Raw genomic sequence first — 18,218 nt, forward strand, 5'->3', positions numbered from 1 at the left:
GTCTTGTTCTTTCAAGAGGGATATTGTTGACTGACTTTGATCTCATGTTTTCTTAAGATACAATACATTTTGTGGCTGTGTACTGGATACATTATTCTGGGATATTTGTTTGAGGTTTCTTTTCATTAACTTTAACGTATTTTTGAGTGAAACTCAAACTCAGACTTTATTTCCTAATTCAGGTAAAGGAAGACAACCAAGAAATTGCCAGCATGGATAGACAGTAAGTCATCAACATATTTTTTCACAATTCTGAGCTCATATGTTATTTTGCTGTAGGTAGCTACTTCTCTCTTCTGAGAATTTCAAAGCTTGAGAAAGGATTCATTTTTGTATTCTTTGTTTATTAGCTATGACCTAATTTCGTACCTTTGGAATGTATTATCTGGTCAGACTGGGGCTGGTAGGTACTAGTGTTCTAGAATGTAAGGCTAGACACATCGAAATGGATGAATTAGTATTTGGAGACTTATCTTGAGATTGAGATTTATTTTATTTTACAAAGAGACAAAAATATATTGATGAACATTTAAAAAAAAAGTAGCAATGTAAATATACAGGATTATTTCTGTGGGCTTATTTCCATCCTTAGACCCTGACTGGAAGATGGTCCCTAAATAAAATGAAATAAAACAAATCATAGTATACAGTAAAACAGACACACACTGAGTAAAACATCATAATATACATAAAAGACAGGGTTAACAGATCAGCAGCAGTTGATAAATTATAAATTATCCCAGCTAGTGACAACATGTCTGATTTCCAGAAGCCATTTTTTAAGATTTTTGGAAAATGACAGAGTTGGTAGTTCGCGTATTGCACTAGGCATGGAGTTCCAGGTATTGGTTGCTCTATAGGAAAAAAATGCCTGGCCAAAGGCACTTCTCCTAAAGGGAACAGTGCAATTACCTCTGGAGCCTGCTCTGGTTGTGCCATTTGTGTTCCTTTTGATATATTCCTGTAAAGGAGGTGGAGCTAAACCGTGAGTGATTTTAAGAACTAATAGTCAGGTTCATTATGGTTGGATTTGAACTTCCGTTGGCTTTTTGTGGAGAGTATGAAAACTATACTAACATTTTTGTGAACCTTATAGTATAAGCAATCAGAAAAACAATGTTTCCATTTGCCCCGAATCCTATATGGCCGCCATCTTGGATTTTACAAAATGGCTGCCGTGAAAAAGGTTTTTGTCGATATCTCAGCTTCTAAATAACCTAGAGCTTTTATTTTGACAGTTAACAACCATTTTCAGGGCCAATGAATCCAATGGTAACAAAATAAATAAGCTAGATTCAACCTAAAACTGACTTGACTGAAATTGAATGAAATTTGTTTTATTAAATGTTTTACAAGTGATCAATCATGAACGTTCCACTAAGTTAATGTCCATTAAGAGCCAACATGCTCCTCATGACAGAAAAGTGTTTAATGTTTAAGGCAATCAAGGAGTCTTTAGATATCATCAGTTTCATACTTCTGTGTGTCCTCATCATTCCGACACGCACTGCTCCACTGGCAAAGATCGGTGTAGGATAAGTAATTTTTTCTGCAAGAACATCTGGCAGAAGAACAGTCTCTTTTGCATTGACAGCTAACCATCTCAATGATGGCCTTTGGAGGTGGAAGGGCATCTGTCATTGTTGGTTTCAGCTGGCTATCGGACTCCTTGTGGTAGCCATTCTGCCGGAGATCCATCTGAGAATCTTGCAGAGCAATGCTGACCCGTCCCCACACTCTGGTTTGGATATGGACTCTCAGGGCATGTTGTCTCAGAGCTCCAAGGGTAGGAGGTAGCTTATCACTTTCTGCGATATTCTTGCAGAAGAGATGCCATTGTAGTTCGGAGATGGTCTTGATGTAGATGCCTTTGGGGGAGTAGGCTTCACAGACAAAGCTAACCCGAGTGGCCAACATAGTTTCGGTCACTTCTTCCTCTGTTGAAGGCATCTGCAGAGAGCTGATTACATCTTTATCTGCCTGCATGTAGACTTGCCGCCAGGTTGCTTTGCCTATACGCGAGAACCTTCCAGTGTTGTCAGCGCCAGTGAATGCATGGAAGGCTGGCAAAGCCTTTGCTCTTTCCGACACTATTGCCCCTCATTGACATTGTAGACCCGCCGCCAGGTTGCTTTGCCTATACGCGAGAACCTTCCAGTGTTGTCAGCGCCAGTGAATGCATGGGAGGCTGGCAAAGCCTTTGATCTTTCCGACACTATTGCCCCTCATTGACATTCCCTTTGTATCCATCGGGGTGGACCGTGCATGTGAGCATCTGAACAAGCTGATAAAAATTCATTCTGGACTCGTCGGCATCTCGACCAATGCCAATGCTAGACAGAGGTTCTTCTTGGTCACACCAGAACTCTCCCGTATTGCAAAACAGTTCAAGAGTCAGTTTGTCTTGGAACCTGACAAAACCAGAGAGCATCAGAACCTTGGGCCACGTGCTGTCAAGAAGGTGCATGAGGTTATTGACAAGATCAAGGCTGCCATACTGAAACAATGAAACCCATTTGCTGTTGAAGGTGACAAGCTGCACAATGTGATCACTCATGCCTACATCCCTGAAGAGTATGTACCAAAGAACTTAAATGCAGATTTGACTGGTCAAAGCTGTATGAAGACTACGTTTCAGAGTGACTCAATGGAGATGTCAGCTTATGGGCACCAGTAAAGAAGGAGAACAACAAGATGTTCATGTCTGCAAACAAGAAAATCACAGTAAAACTCGGACGAAAGAATGTGGATCTAAAGGAGACCAAGGACTTGTATGGCAGACTGATGGTACTGGCCAGGTCCAGCAGAGACATCAACCAGAAAGAGGCCATTGGGAACTACAAATTCACTTTGAAACTAAGAGCCCTTTTTGCTCAAGATGGTACAATCCTGCCATGCCTGGACAAATCAAAGTTGATCCACCTCCTCAACAAGTTGGTTACAGCAGAAACTCCACAAGAAGATCAGCAGCAAGAAGATGGGATGGACACCACACCAGATGCTCCAAGTCGGAAGATAGCCCTTGTAGATGCAATGGTTCTTCTGCAGAAGATGGCCAAGAAACCAGCAACCATAGTGACAGTCAAACATCTCAGTGAATGCTTCAACGACAGGCTGATGTCCCTCACACAAGATTATGATGAAATCATCCTTGTGTTTGACACATACAGGGATGATTCTCTGAAGAGTGCTACCAGGGATAAAAGAAGGCAAGGAAGAGCACCGATCCAGTATCAGGTCCGAGATCACACAAACATAAAACACATCCCAATGAGCAGGTTCCTTTCACATGACAAGACGAAGGCTGACCTGACCAACTGCTGCAAAGACTCTAGAGTACAACAGTACATCAACCAAACTGGTCCTCACCTCTTCTTCAGGGCATAGCAGGAGCAACAAAGACTTGGTGTTTCAGGACAACAATCCTGACAACAAACAATGAAGAAGCAGACACACTGTTGATCTACCAGGCTGTCCTGGCATCCCAGCAAAACCCACCGACCCACCCTGCCTGTTGCACCTCCTCCGGGGCCCAAGGGTCAGCTGCAGGGTCATCAGTCAGAAACCACCATTCACCAACGTTTCGCTCCTTTAATTTAGGAACGTCTCCTGGTGGCGGAGAAGTGACAGGGACGTCTCCCTGTCACCCCCTGCCGCTGATAGTTGTTCTCCCCTGTTGCTGTTGTCTGGGGTTAGGTGTTCTTTACCCAAGACCTATCCTTCCTCCTCAGCCAGAGCCAAAAGCTCCCTCTGCCAGGTCCTTTGTTGCCCTCTTTAGCCTCAGGTTCATCCTTAGTCATAGCAAACTATGACCTCATGCTGAAGAACACGTCCATTTCAATGGCCTCTGGGGTTATGGGGATAGAGCCAATATGGAGAGCAATAGGGTCAGAAAGAGCAAAGGCTTTGCCAGCCTTCCATGCGTTCACTGGCACTGACAACCCTGGAAGGTTCTCACGTATAGGCGAAGCAACCTGGCTGCAAGTCTACATGAACTTCGGCAGATAAAGATGTAATCAGTTCTCTGCAGATGCTTTCAACAGGGTGGAGTGACCGAAACTATGTTGGCCACTCTGGCTAGCTTCATCTGTGCAGCCTACTCCCCCAAAGGCATCTACATCAAGACCAACTACGATGGCATCTCTTCTGCTTATTGCTTATACAATAACGTTTCCAAAAATGTATAGTTTTGATACTCTCCACAAAAATCTGGCGACATTACATAGTGAACCTTACTATAATATGGTGTCAGCATAGTGTTTTCCATACGTAGCAACTCAAGTTTCTTTAAAATCTGACAGTGATGATACAGTTTAGGTTTTCTATCTAAAACCTTTATAGCTTGTTTATGTGTTGACTCTAGAGACTTTATAGTCGTCTTACAAGCTGAGGCCCAACTTGTTATGCAATAGGTCATGTGAGACATGATCATTGCATCCAAGTATAGCCTTGCTGCTTCAGAAGTAAGATTGTTTCTTATATATCTAAAGTTGGACAAGTTATATTTCATTTTGTTGACAGTTTTTTTTGTGTGCTTCTTGAAACTCAGTCGTGAGACCAAGATCACACCTAGGTAATTCAACTCTTGAACTACCTCAAGCCTTTTCGCTCTTACAAAAATACTAGGGTCTGTGACACTTATTTACCCTTTTTGAGAAATAAATGGAAACAGTCTTGGCCATATTTAAGTGCAGGTGAGAGCTCTCTAACCAGTTGCACACATTACTCATTACAGTTGTAATTTTTTTTGCAGCTTGCGCTTTGTCTTTCGTGTGAACATATAGTACAGCATCATCCGCATACAGTTGGCAGGTCACTGTTGGTGGGTAGCAACTTGCCAAGTCATTTATGAATAAGCTAAATAAAAGAGGTCCTAAAATTTAACCTTCCTAATTGAAGTCTTGAAAGATATGATTCCATCCATTTAAGGGATTACTCAGATAAATTAAAATGAGTCAACTTGGTTATTAATAACTTGTGGTTGACTGTGTCAAAGACCATACTCAGGTCAAGGAACACAGCTCCAACAACCCCACCTGTATCAAGCTTGGATTTTACGGTTTCCAAGAAGTAGCAGACAGCTGTCTCTGTGGAGTGGGGTATTCTGAAGCCAAATTGGAGGTCATTTAACATTTAACAGACTTGTGTTTAGATGGTATATGAGTTGTTCAGCAACCAGTTTCTCCGCTATCTTTGATATTGAGGGCAGTATACTGATCGGTCTATAGTTACTAGTCAGTGTAGTGTTTCCAGACTTAAGGATTGGTGTAATAATATAATCTTTCCAGGAGTCTTGAAACACATCTACGTTTATGGAATCATTGATGATGTTTGTTAGCGGAGGAATGAAAGACTGTTATTGAGTTTTAAGAAATAATGAGTCCATGTCAAAGGTATCTTTGGCTCCGTTATTTTTAAGGCCGCAGATAACCTTATCAACTTGTGATTGAGGTACTGCATGGATATCAAAAATTGGGGCTTCAGTGTTAAGGGGCATTGGAGGTAGTTGATGTACTTCATGACCTGAGTTTTGGTTCATATTTTTCAGTCAACAAAATAAACATTAAGAGCTATTGCAATGTCCCTAGGATCATTGATTACCCTGTCAGGCAGCTTCAACTCTTTCATTTCCCTGCATATGGTACTATTTGATGTCAGCTTTTTAATGTTTGTCCAGATTTCTTTTGTGTTCCTTCTAGCACTGTTTGTTATTCTAATAAAAAAGTTTGCTTAATTTAAAGTGCTTTAATGACCTTATTACGCAAGGAGGTAAAGATCTGTCTTTCCATCCCAGTGTTAGTTTTTAATGAGGTCTTGAGAGCATAATCTTGTTGTTTCATTAATGACCATATGGTGTCATTGAACCAGGTTAAGTTTGTTTTTTTCCGTTGGTTTAGTTTTAATTTTCCTCATAAACTGTCCCATAGTTTCTTGCAGAACATCCGTAAGTACCCTGCAGTTTTCATTGACATCCTCATTTGTAAGATGGGTGTCCCAGTTGATGTTGTTTAGGGCAAGTTTACAATTTTCAATCTCACCCTTTGGTATTCCCAGAAACTGGGAAAAATTCCCAGTTTCTCAGGTTTTTGTCTAGGTGGACAAGTATGTCTATGTTTTGACAGTTTTCTAGAGAAAAGAATAAGGTTGTGGTCTGATAGACCTGTAAACATATTATGTTTTCTGAATTCTGTCACATTTATTACTAAAAATCAGATCTCTGCATGTCTGTGACGTATTGGTTATTCTGGTAGGACCTTTAATTAACTGGGATAAATCAAACTTAATAATCTAAATAAAACCATCCAAGCCTGGCGATCAGTGTGAACTATTTAAATATTATCATAATTAGTGCTGTCAGTTTAACGCGTTATTAACAGCATTAACGCAAACCAATTTTAACGGTTCTAATTTTTTTATAGCGCGATTAACGCTCTTTTGGCTTGGCAAACGTTGTAGTTTTTTCACCAGCTGTCTAGCAACAACTAGTCACTTTAGAAAAACTACAACACCATACCGGATCTACACCGGAAACAAAACAACAAGCACGCCGCACAAACTTGTTGGGGCAAGCAATGTTACGGAGCGGGTGAAAAACTCCTTAAAAGTGTGTGTGTGTTTGTGTGTCACTCTGTTCGAGCCTGCACGAGAGTTCAATGTTTTCATTAGCTGTTACGTCTTTCTGACCAATCGCAGTTCAAGGCCCACCTGGGCTGTACCACATCGGGAGGGGCCGCTCAGTTACTCCCCTCTGGACAAAATCGACTTGGTTGCGATGTTGACAGTTTGTGTGTTGCGCCTGTTGAGTGAGTGAGAGGTTGCGGGCGCACAGCTCAGGCTGCCGGACGGCGCTGCAAGGAACTTTTATAAACGCAATATTGTTATCCCGCAGTAATCAGCCCGACAGCCTCGAAAAGTTAACGGCCCACCGGGAATTCTCCCGACCCTCCCGATTACCACTCTCACACTCTGTGTGTGTGTGTGTGTGTGTGTGTGTGTGTGTGTGTGTGTGTGTGTGTGTGTGTGTGTGTGGGCGTTATCCGATAGCCTGGTAATGTGTATAGGCCTACATACGGTAGGAATATTCATACTGGTTTAAATAATAAATGTTGTAGTATTTCCCATCTTTGCTGAGCAAGAATTTTGTTCGAAAGTTGAGTGATTTAAACAAATAAAAGCCTGGGCTATTGAAGTTTTACTGTAGGCCTACCGCTGTCATGCACCTACCCGATGTCAAGGACCGGGTTGAATTCACTGCGGGTCTCTCTTCTTACTGTCCTTCTCAACACTCTCTGATCTCACTAAAAGGCTAGCAGCACGAAATCAAGGGATATTTAGAATAGAAAGAAATGTGCGATTAATCGCGAGTTAACTATTAACTCGCGATTAAATATTTTAATCGCTTGACAGCACTAATTATAATATTTGAGCAATAACTACGATCAAAGCCAGCTTATTGTTGACACTACCATAGGTTCTGCTACTCTCTGATTTATAGTGTTACCCGTGTCTATTATAAGAATTTGAAATGCTTTTTCTATATTCCAATAACCAGATAATTTTTAAAGCTTAAAGTTTGTGACTGGGTCTCTTTAGGTTGTATTTGATCCCTTTGACAGTCTGCATGTGACTGTGTCTGTAGGTTGGGGGAAATTAGTGAAAGAGGAGAGCAGATTACAGAGGAGATCAGTCAACTAGAACACCACACAGATGAGGCCCAAGGTATTTACCTGGCTGTTTCTATTGTTAGAATTGTGACCAATCACCATAGTGAATTACTTGATCTGATTTAAATGTCATAAATTGATTTTTATATAGGTTGATCCATTTTCTTGTATTAAATGTATTTCATGAATGACTTTTTTACTTGTATTCAAATAATGTAATCTTTATATTTTGCCAAGTAATGTCGTTATATACAGTATATATTCCTGAATCGCTATAATGCCTTGACAATGTTTTCTTTCTTAAAGTGGAATGTGGTCAGAAGTACAAGGAGCTGAAGAGGAGGGAGGAGGAAATAGACCGTGAGTATCCTTCAGCATTTCCTCAAGGGAAATGTAACGTTAAAACACAGAAGTCCACGTTGACCCTTTCCTCACAGAACCCCACTCACAGTGGGCCTTTAGAAGGAGACTACACACCACAGTAGGCATGATCGGCCTGCGTACAGTATAGAAATGAGTCAATTTGACCTTATTTAAAAGAAATCGATGAATAATCCTCTTGTTTTTTACCATTTATAATCAAAAATATATACAGTATATCATGCTAAAGTTGATGAAACTCCATGCACAAAGCTTGGCTTGGGACCTGACTTACTAAAAATTTGTGTTTACCCCATTTATAAAATCCAATATTCACTTGTGAGAGCGTCTTATGGGTTTTGTGAAGCTTTTTCACAAGACCATCATTTTCAAAGCACCAATAGAAAAATGGCTCCAAAAACAACAAACTCTAACCCAACTCTCCCCCATACCTCCTCCCACCCTCACTACCTCATCTCCTTCCTTCCCCTCGTGTCTCTCCATCTCATTTATGCAGTTTAAAAGTGCTACCTTACCTTGACTCTGTTTTGCTACAGCCTTGTGAAAATAGGAGTGGTCTATGAAGTTACCTTTGCAACTAGCAGATCATGGGGCTTTGAATCTTGTCTAACGCCCACTGTTTATATTCTGCTTATTCACACTCACCTCTTCTGCATATAAAATATAAATAATAAATTGTTAAAGCCGATAAAACGTTCAGAGGTTTTTCCCTCCTTAAACTAAATGGGGCGTTTGAACAGATTGGTTTCCATCCGCCAGACAAATTATTAAATTGACTTTGACCATTACTGGCGTTGGGCCCTATTTTAACGGTCTGAAACGCAAGATGAGAAGCGCAAAATGGAAGAAGCTTTGTTGGCCAGTCTCTGCCGCTGTTGCTATTATACCAGCAGATAAATTACTCTTGCGCCTGACACAAATCTAAAAAGGGTTGCCCTGAAGTAGCCTAATTACCCGTATGTGTGGTTTGGGCGTAACATGCAATAAACCAATGAGAGTGCCATCTCCCATCCCCTTTAAGAGCCATGAGCGCATTTGAACCTGATGAGTTGATATTTTGACAGCGCGTTTGCATTCTCCGATGAGACAGATTCATGACCAAATTAATTTCAAACTTCAAATGGCTCAGTTTACGGCCAAATAATATGGGCTAATTCACACATGGAATAGTGTTTTCTTCTACAACTTCCGAAACACTGAGTCGTCATGTCAATTTCGGCGAAGAAAACTTAACAAACATATGATATGCGGCCCTGTGGCTGCAACTGTTGGTCCATTAAATGATATGCGGCATTACATTAACACACATCGTTTCTTAGCAGTATTGTATACATTATCGTTATTGACTTCCTAATATTCCTAATGTTCCTAATATGCATGTGTTCCCCCGTTAATGTACATTGCCATGGACTGTATTATGTGTTACGTGTTTAGTTTGCGTGTGTTTAAACAGATGGAGGCACACACTCGCGCCGGCAATTAATTCATTCTTTTTAAGACTCACTCGCGGTAAAACGTTGTTTTCTCACAATCAAATACTCATAAATCCTAAAAGTTATGGGCTTGTCCACGATGTCTGTGTCAAGAAAATATGTTTTTTCTGTATGGTGTTCGCAGATGCATTGATTTAAATACGACTTATTACTGCTGTATCAGCTGTTCTTTCCCAAATAATTTAACCTATGCTACCATTTACCGTAAAACGAGATTTTGTTTTGGAAGGCTGGGATATAGCCTACTTTGCTCGAGTTTATTATTGTTATTATTAATATTTTAACGCATGGCATAGCCTACTACAGTGTTCATTGCCCAGGGGCTGCATGAATCCACATCATCATCATCATAATGTTTCAATTAGGCAAATCGTTTGCATGTATGTTTGCATGTAGAACCTACTGGTGTGTAAGCTTATGTTGCAGTTCCGACCTGCCATGGTACATCAAAATAGCAAAACCAACTGCGCTATCCGCTATTGCACTTAGACCAGGTATTTGTCGGTTAGTTGCGCAAGTGCTTTATCGATCTGTAAGATAGCACCATGTATCATTTGCGCCGGAACACACCTCTGCTTTTCACTGACACGCCTCTCAGGGCGCAAGTTTAGTGGCGCAGGTTTGCTGTGGGGAAAGTCGGCCTTGCGCCGGATGCAAACTTGCAAAGATCCATGTGTTGTGTAGAAAGTCAATTGCGCTGTATGCGAGATAGGGCCTGTTGTCTTTTTGACCTATTTGTAATCATTGCATAGGCTACTGTGACTATACCGAGTGTCTTTAGTATTTCAAATCATTTAATGTTAGATTTAATAAAAGGAATGAAAGCGTGATCATTTATTTGCAGTGTTGGGCAAGTTACTTTCAATTAGTAACTTAGTTACAGTTACTAGTTACTTCTTTCAAAAGTTACTCAGTTACTTTAAGTTACTCGTTGCTTTCAAGGTAATTAGTTACTAGGGAAAGTAACTTTTTTTTTCTTCTAAATTATCTTAATAATGTGTTAATGTGGCAAAGGACCTCCCTAATTGGATAGCTAGGGAGGCTGCCAGTCCTCTGGCTTGCTTACATGTAAGTCCTATCCTACCACAAGCGCTATGCGCCACCTAGTGACCTGAACGTGCCATAGCAGTGTAGTAGTGTGAGTGCAAATAAATTAAATATTTCCATTGTTTCCAACTGTTTCCAACCCTCTACAAATGCACACACATTATTTTGGGATTGATGTGGCATAGTGTTCGACAAAACAACTGTAAAATTTGATCATTGTACCCAGTATCACTACGATGAAGCAGTGGATCAACAAAACACAACATACAGTATGTTTTGAAACTTTTGATAGGCATATTTTTTGTAGCCATTGAAACAGGTACAAAGTATAGTTTTGGCAGTGCAAAAATGAAACTGCCTCAGACCATTTAGCAACTGTAGTAATCAATAATAGTGCAAAACTGATACAATAGATGTTTACAATGTAAACACAGTGAGGTTTATCCGTTCTTTGTAAGTTAACCTTAACTCAAAACAGCTAAACTCCACCAACTGGAGACCTCATCATCAATAATGATTGGCAAACTTAAAAGTATTTTCAGCCTCACAAAGAGAAACTAAATAAATAAAAAGTACTTTCAGCCTCACATAGTTAATGTTTAACAAAAATAATATTTCCTCCACTCTGGCCGTTTAGATAAATAAAACAACTGATGAAATCAATAATGGAGGATAATGTGCTTTATTAGTCTATGTTAGTATGTCTATGTCTATATCAGTCTTTGTCCATACATCTCCATCATTTGTTTAGCTGTGTCTAGGTTATAGACTGTGCAACAGGCTTTGTAAAATCAAGCTTTCGTTGTTTGGCTGGAGTGGCTTCTCCTTTAGCGTCGGCGGAGCTGACGTTAGCAGCAGCATCACCTGTGTTACCTTCAGGGTCTTTTTCAACAAGCTTGGTAGATGCGTGTTGTTTCTGAAGATGTTTCATCAGATTAGAATTGCTAGTTTTTGAACCTCCACATAGATGACAGGTCACCAAAATATTCCTTATGTCTTTTACCGTCCGAAAGGAAAAATAATGTGCATATTTCCATGAAAGAAATACAAAGCCTGGACTGTCGTCGACTGCCGCCATTGTTTTAATTCATTTACTTGTGCGTCGCTGCGTCACGTGCATCACGTCCACCACGGAAACTGTACTATTGGGTTATGCATGTGAAGTAACGAGTAACGAGCCTGTTTAAATCGCAGTAACGATAAACGCGATACTGATTTTGACAAAGTAATTTGTTACAGTGCTCGTTACCGCAAAAGTAACGTAGTTACTGTAACGCGTTACTTAATAACGCGTTAGTCCCAACACTGTTTATTTGCCAATTGCAAAAACATAAAGCATACAGGAGCATAAATCATGTAGTCATGTTAATTTTTATTTGAAATTATTATATTCTCAATTCTGTTTAAATTGTAGTTGTTTCGTCCATTTCTCAAATGAGTTGTCTGACCCAAACATGAACGACCGACACTAATGTGGGCTTTGCTGAAACCAGAGCCACTTGTTTAATCAGCACGGTCTTCTCCGAAGTACGGGAGGGCCTAGGCTATTTAATGTATAGGGGCCATCGGGGTTCTGTGAGGAAATGACATACATGATAGTCAGTACGTTGTTCTTCAGTGTTGGCCAGCCAAAGACCGTTCTTATCAATGGGACTCACTATCATCTATTTGTTGCGTCCCCCTGCCCCCTAGACCACACTATTTTCCAAACCCTTGTTTTAGCCCTGGGCCTAGGTGTGGTTTAAAGTAAATAAAAATACCAAAGTTTTTCTATAACGATGAATAAAGTGCAACGTTGCTTTATTCATATCCTACATGCATGTGAATGATGTGAGACATTCTGCTTTTAAAATGACGGTAGGCTACAAGGCAGTAGTCTAAATGTCAAATACATTACATACTTATTTGCATTGTATTTTATATTTATATTTTTAATACCAGTAGCATGCGGTGACCCTAAATTTCAGTGGGGCAGAAACTACTGGTGTGTGACCACATCAACAATTTATGTTTTTTTTTATGTACATATTATAAACACTAGAGTTTCCGCGCGCGGGTTGCGAGCGCTCAACCTCTAGTCCTAATTGAACCCATAGCAATAATGTGGATACCCCAGTCCATAATGTAACAAATTTATGAGCGCATAACATATTAACATTAAGCGTATAATGTTACAACGTATAACATTTTGGTTCACCTATTACGTAATGAAGCAAGCATAACCATTTCCTCCTTACGTTATGAGGCAAGAATAATCATTTTCTACCTATAAGCCGTTTTCACATATTTTTACCGCATTTGAGACATCCGATATCAGGAGATTCTACCCTGAGTGTGATTCAAACTTAAAGGAGAAAACCAGTGTAAAATGAATATGAAATATGTTTAATATGATAACGAGTTGGGATGTTCGTTTGGGAGCAAAAAAGTGCATGTAGACGCATTCTTAAATTAGCTGTTTTTAGCCGATTCTACCAAAACGCTATAAACTTGGAATGATGGGGGCATGTGTTATGGTAAAAACTAAATCGCTATTTAAACCACTTAGAAGGCTAGGAGTAGCCTGACACTTCTTTGGTAGTATAATAAGGGTCTTAAAATATAAAAAGTATTTTAAACTTTCGCAATTTCTACAGTCTATAGACAGAACGTCTTACCTTCGGAGAGTCTGTCGACGGCGACGCTGTTAAAACAGACGGAAGGGGGAGGGGGGGATATCAATATTGCAAGACATTGCGGGATGCGGGATCGATCTTGCGTTGTCTTTCAATGCGTGCGTCTCTGCGTGTGTGCATGTGTGTGCGGTTTGTGTGTAGGCGGATTCCTGCGCTGCCATTGTCTTGAAATGTCTGCGTCAGTGCGCACGTGTGTGTGTGTGTGTTTATGCGTTGTGTATGTGTGTGCGTGCGTGCGGTGTATGTGTGCTTTTGCGCGTGCTGTGTGTGTGTGAGCTGCAGGCACATGCGCACTGACCAACTTAAGTAACTTGTGTGACAGGCCTGCTATTATATAGTAGTAAGATATATTATATTGTATTATATATTATGATTTATATCATGGTCTGGGGGAACACTTGATTCTGATTGGCTGCAGGGTGTGCATTAACCCTTGATATACGGACACCTGCTAAGTAGTTCCAGTCAAATTGTCTTCAGCCTTCAAAACGAGAGCTGGCAAATTGTGAAATGCATTAAACTGCAGTGTTTCCCCTATATGCACCTAGCAGCGGCGGTATGCTGATGCTGAAATATGACCGCAGCTGCTGAATTTCTTAACAAGAAGGAGAGCTTCAGCTTATCTCTTTAAAATACGAATGTTATATTATTTTGCGCTAACCAAAATAATATAGCATTCCGTGCACTACGGACGCTGGATATGCGCTTCATATCCAGGTCAATTCACACACTTGTGAGTAAAGCATATAAAAGGAGAGGAGAGCTCCGTCTTATCTCTTTAAAAAACTAACGTTATATTAGTTTGCGCTACCGACGCTTCATACTGTTGGGAAAAATAGTCTGCCTAGTAACTTGAACAGATAAACTGAGACGGAGAGGAGATAAAATTGTCGGCACGAGGGCCTCGGATTTATTTAGTATGGTGAAAAAGGTTATACTGAGCTATAGAGCGTAAGAGATCGATCGAGCGAAAATGTCTAAGTCCCTAACAGCGCTGAGGTCGTCCGGAGCTTCGCCTCTGTAGAGGTTCTGCTTCAAATTAGCATAATGTCCTTCTGGGTGTATTAGTCTTATGTGTTTTCTTCTAGCGAATTGTGTGTTGCGAGTTGTGTGTGTCAAGGCTGGTGTGGGGGTTTCTCGAGAGCACCTGCCTGGCCTTGAGCACCCCGGGCTGTGGCCGAGTGTTACCAGCAGATAGATTCGAATGAGTATCTGCATTGTGTGAGCATCTGACGGCCCCTATCGTTGGGACATGTCTTCACCATGGGCCTTAACGTGTGCCTCTATCTATACTGTATATGTGGTGTGCTTGTTAGGTTATTTTGGCCATCAATATTCAGGTCAATTCACACACCTGTGAGTAAAGCATATAAACGGAGAGGAACTTCCGTAAAGTTGTAAATAAATTGGCAGATTCTGACTTTGCGGTTCAATAGATCATCAGTGAAACATCGTTGCGACACAATTGACACCTCTAGCTAAATGTAGTAACCTAAAAAACCAGCTACAACATTGTTTTCATCAAAACAAGCCGTCTTTAGCGAACGGTGAAAGGCATTGGCTTCTATGAGCTGTCGGCTTTCAGCCGCGGGTTTAGGGACCGTCTGCAAAGTGCAAAACTGAAAACGACCACAATGGTAAAATTTCAATAGCGTCGCCATTATTGACTCTAGAGCCCCAAAACTTGTTCCATAGAGGTATGGCCTCTTTATTGTCCTACTACAACTTTCAGTTTTGAAAAATATATCACTTCTTATTTTTGAGGATTTTTTATTTTGGAACAATTTCAATAGCGTTGCCATTATTGACTCTAGAGCCCCAAAACGTTTTCACTATAGGCATGGGCTCTTTATGGTCTAACTGCAACCTTTAGTTTTGAAAAATATATCTCTACTTATTTTGAAGGAATTTCTTTTTAGCAAAAATTTCAATATACATTTTTTTTTAGCAACAATTTCAGTAGCGTCGCCATTGTTGACTCTAGAGCCCTAAAACTTGTTCAATAGAAGCATGGCCTCTTTATGGTCCTACTACAACCTTTGTGATGGGGAGAGGGGAGGAAGTGGGAAGATGCATTGGTTGGAGGCACAGATCTTTTCGATTGTTGTTGTATTTGTGTTATGTGATGTTTGTTAAATAAATGTAAATAATTGTTTTAAAGATTATACTTGTATACGTTCAATCTCTCCATATTTCCCCTGCTCATTACTGTGCAAAATGTACTGTATGTACATCCTTCTGGTGCCGGCAGACACATTGAAACCTCCCTGCATGGTGCGCTTTGCGAGAAAAAAAATTGGGAGCGGAAAAAGAAACATTTCACCTCCGCTGCTGCAACTCCATCCTAGGGGGAACACTGAACTGTAATCAGAAAAAGCGGTTATAGGCTATAGACCCTATAGTCTCTTTGGTATAAATGCTGGGACGAATTTCAAATTATAAATATGTACAATTTATGTTGAAAGTATAGACTGTCGCCATTCCCATTGAAATGAATGGCGAGGTGATTCGGTCTTCAAAACGAGAGCTGGTAAATTGTGAAAAATGAATTAAACTGTAATAAGACAACACGGTTATATGCTATAGACCCTAGTGTATGTACAATGCATAACATTAGCTCTCTGGCTCATAGCTAAGCGGACTAGAATACCTCCCATTGCCAAGTCGTAGCTAAGGTCCGTCCTATTTACTGGAGCAGTGAACAATGTTTCCGTTGCATAAGAACCTTACGGGAGGGTAATGATTGTTCCAGGTATTAGTCAAACCCTCAGGCGTTACCAGGGAAACTAAGTTATAGCTTGTGAAAAACTTAAGTTAGTCTTAATTTATTTTCTTTGGCAAGTGACCATGGTATAAGCGGGACATTGCCCTTCAAGGTGTCAATTGTCAGGAATTAATGGACTTGACGGAGGCAACCGTCCTCCGTTGCGCATCGGTTCGAAGGCCTCCGCGTCGTCCATTAATTCCTGATAATGGACACCTCGTCTGGCATTATCCCTTACATATATATGCTTCGCATCACTCCGACCTGTGGTCCATGAATCCCCTTGTCCTGTGTGCACACACTTGCTCGAAAAAGTAGGTATGGGAAACAAAAAACAGTGATTCTCTTTGAGCAACAACATAGCCATTTTTTTTTTCTTACCATGCTCGGGAGGAGTTCTGTTCAATTTTTTCCCCCTATCATTCGTTTGTTGGATAATGTTTATGTCCGGTCTCTCTGGGCCAAGTAACCCTAACCCCAACCCTGATTATGGCTAACTTCTCTTCCAATTTTAATTTCTCAAATGTTTTTTTTTAACAGAAACTACAACACTGTTAATCACAGGTGCAACACCACTCGCCATATCTGCATCTGATATAGAAACGATGAAAGATACTAAAGTTAAAACAACAGTTCTAGAATATGACCATGGGCAGACTACTTTACGCCTATATTGGCGTCTTTTAGCACGGATACAATTCCTATTGCTGCCTGCAGGGTTATGCGATAAACATACAGAGGAACGTGGTCTCTGAGCTGCCCTGCCCTAACATTGCATGACACGTTAAACTCAACTAGAATCGCTAGCATCATCCACAATTTGATGTCAATAGACCAAAAATAGTCGGAAAGCCTACAGAAACTATAGATAGTTAATGTGACAATCACATTATTAAAAATAGACCATTTTTTTGGAAGTATGCCTCTGCAAGTAGTTTGCTGCCCCACCTGCCCATGTGGACAGAACCCGCCTGTTTAATACTATATAAAATACTTATATTTTTAGATTTACATGCAGTAGTAGTACATCACTGGGTGTAAGTACCTACATTAAATAAAGGTTATATAATACAGACTTCATAATACCATTTGTTATATTGGTCGAAATGCAAATACTTCAAATCAGTAATAGTTTAGACTGCTATAGATTTCGTGGTTAGTCTTCTAGTAAACCTGCACTCCTGCGACGCCTGCTTTAGAAAAGGTTAACTGTTGTCTTGCAGCCAAAATTGTAAAGTACTTTGGTTCACTGTTGTAGTCTTTAAATGTGCTTCCCAAATTCATTGACTGGATCTGAATTTCATCTGCAGGGTTCCTGGAGTTGTTTGAAGAGACAAGGATCCAGGAAACATCAAAGACAACACAGCAGCAAAGTAATATTGTGATCCTCCTTGAACAGTCCAGCAAGGTGAGACAACGATAAGGTTGTGGGTTTAGTGTATCTTCGATCAGAAGAAGGATTGTATGCCTGAAGGAACGTGTTGTCAGATAGGTGCCGAAAGGGCATGTCAAATAACGATGCATAGAGGAGGCTGAAAATGTGAAGGAAGAGATTAAAGAAGCAAAAGAATTGTGAAACTGTGACAGAAACACTGACCCATCTTCTGCGGTATTATTAGATTATGCAGGATTATTTGTTAATACCACTTTCACCTGATCTACTCTTTCACAAAACCCAAGATAGATGGCTAGAAGGCTAGATAACAGTTCTTTATATTTGTCTTGTACCTATTACCATGCCCCGGGTAAGCAGGAAAAAACAAAATGCAAATGCACATTTTGCTTCAACCAAGGCGCAACATAAATTTGAAGGAAGAGATTGAAGAAGCAACATAATTCAACCAAGGCGCAATCCTAAATAAGGGACCTAATTAAGACAGCCAGTAGCGACCGATTAACTTTTGGTATGGGGAGCTGTTTTTAACGACCCACAGATACTTTGGGAATAGTACCTAATAATAATTTCCATACTTCTCGTGGCAAATTACTTATCTAAAAACACCACATTTATTAATCAGATGCATCATTTAACTAAAATCAAAATCAAAGAACAAAACTTTCACTAGACGGGGATGTTGCAACCATCAAAAAATGGCAACCAGTCAATTGATAAGAAGAGATTATATGAGCGGCAGAATCACTTAGGCCGAGACAAGGATTTCCAAATGGAAGATGTGGAGGCAGAAAAAAAGGC

At 40.3% G+C, this 18,218-nt stretch overlaps 1 protein-coding gene across 2 annotated transcripts in view; it reads left to right on the forward strand.

Moving 5' to 3' along the window:
- ift74 (intraflagellar transport 74) overlaps positions 1 to 18,218 on the forward strand; it is a 50,721-nt gene that overhangs the window by 23,661 nt on the left and 8,842 nt on the right. For both annotated transcript variants that reach the window (XM_079741930.1, XM_079741929.1), the window contains exons 12-15: positions 183 to 223; positions 7,640 to 7,719; positions 7,971 to 8,024; positions 17,335 to 17,432. In XM_079741930.1, the coding sequence (XP_079598056.1) occupies positions 183 to 223; positions 7,640 to 7,719; positions 7,971 to 8,024; positions 17,335 to 17,432 (273 nt within the window). The remainder of the gene's footprint in view (positions 1 to 182; positions 224 to 7,639; positions 7,720 to 7,970; positions 8,025 to 17,334; positions 17,433 to 18,218) is intronic.

Source organism: Pollachius pollachius, assembly GCF_949987615.1.
Source record: "Pollachius pollachius genome assembly, chromosome: 8".
NCBI classification, from domain to species: domain Eukaryota; kingdom Metazoa; phylum Chordata; class Actinopteri; order Gadiformes; family Gadidae; genus Pollachius; species Pollachius pollachius.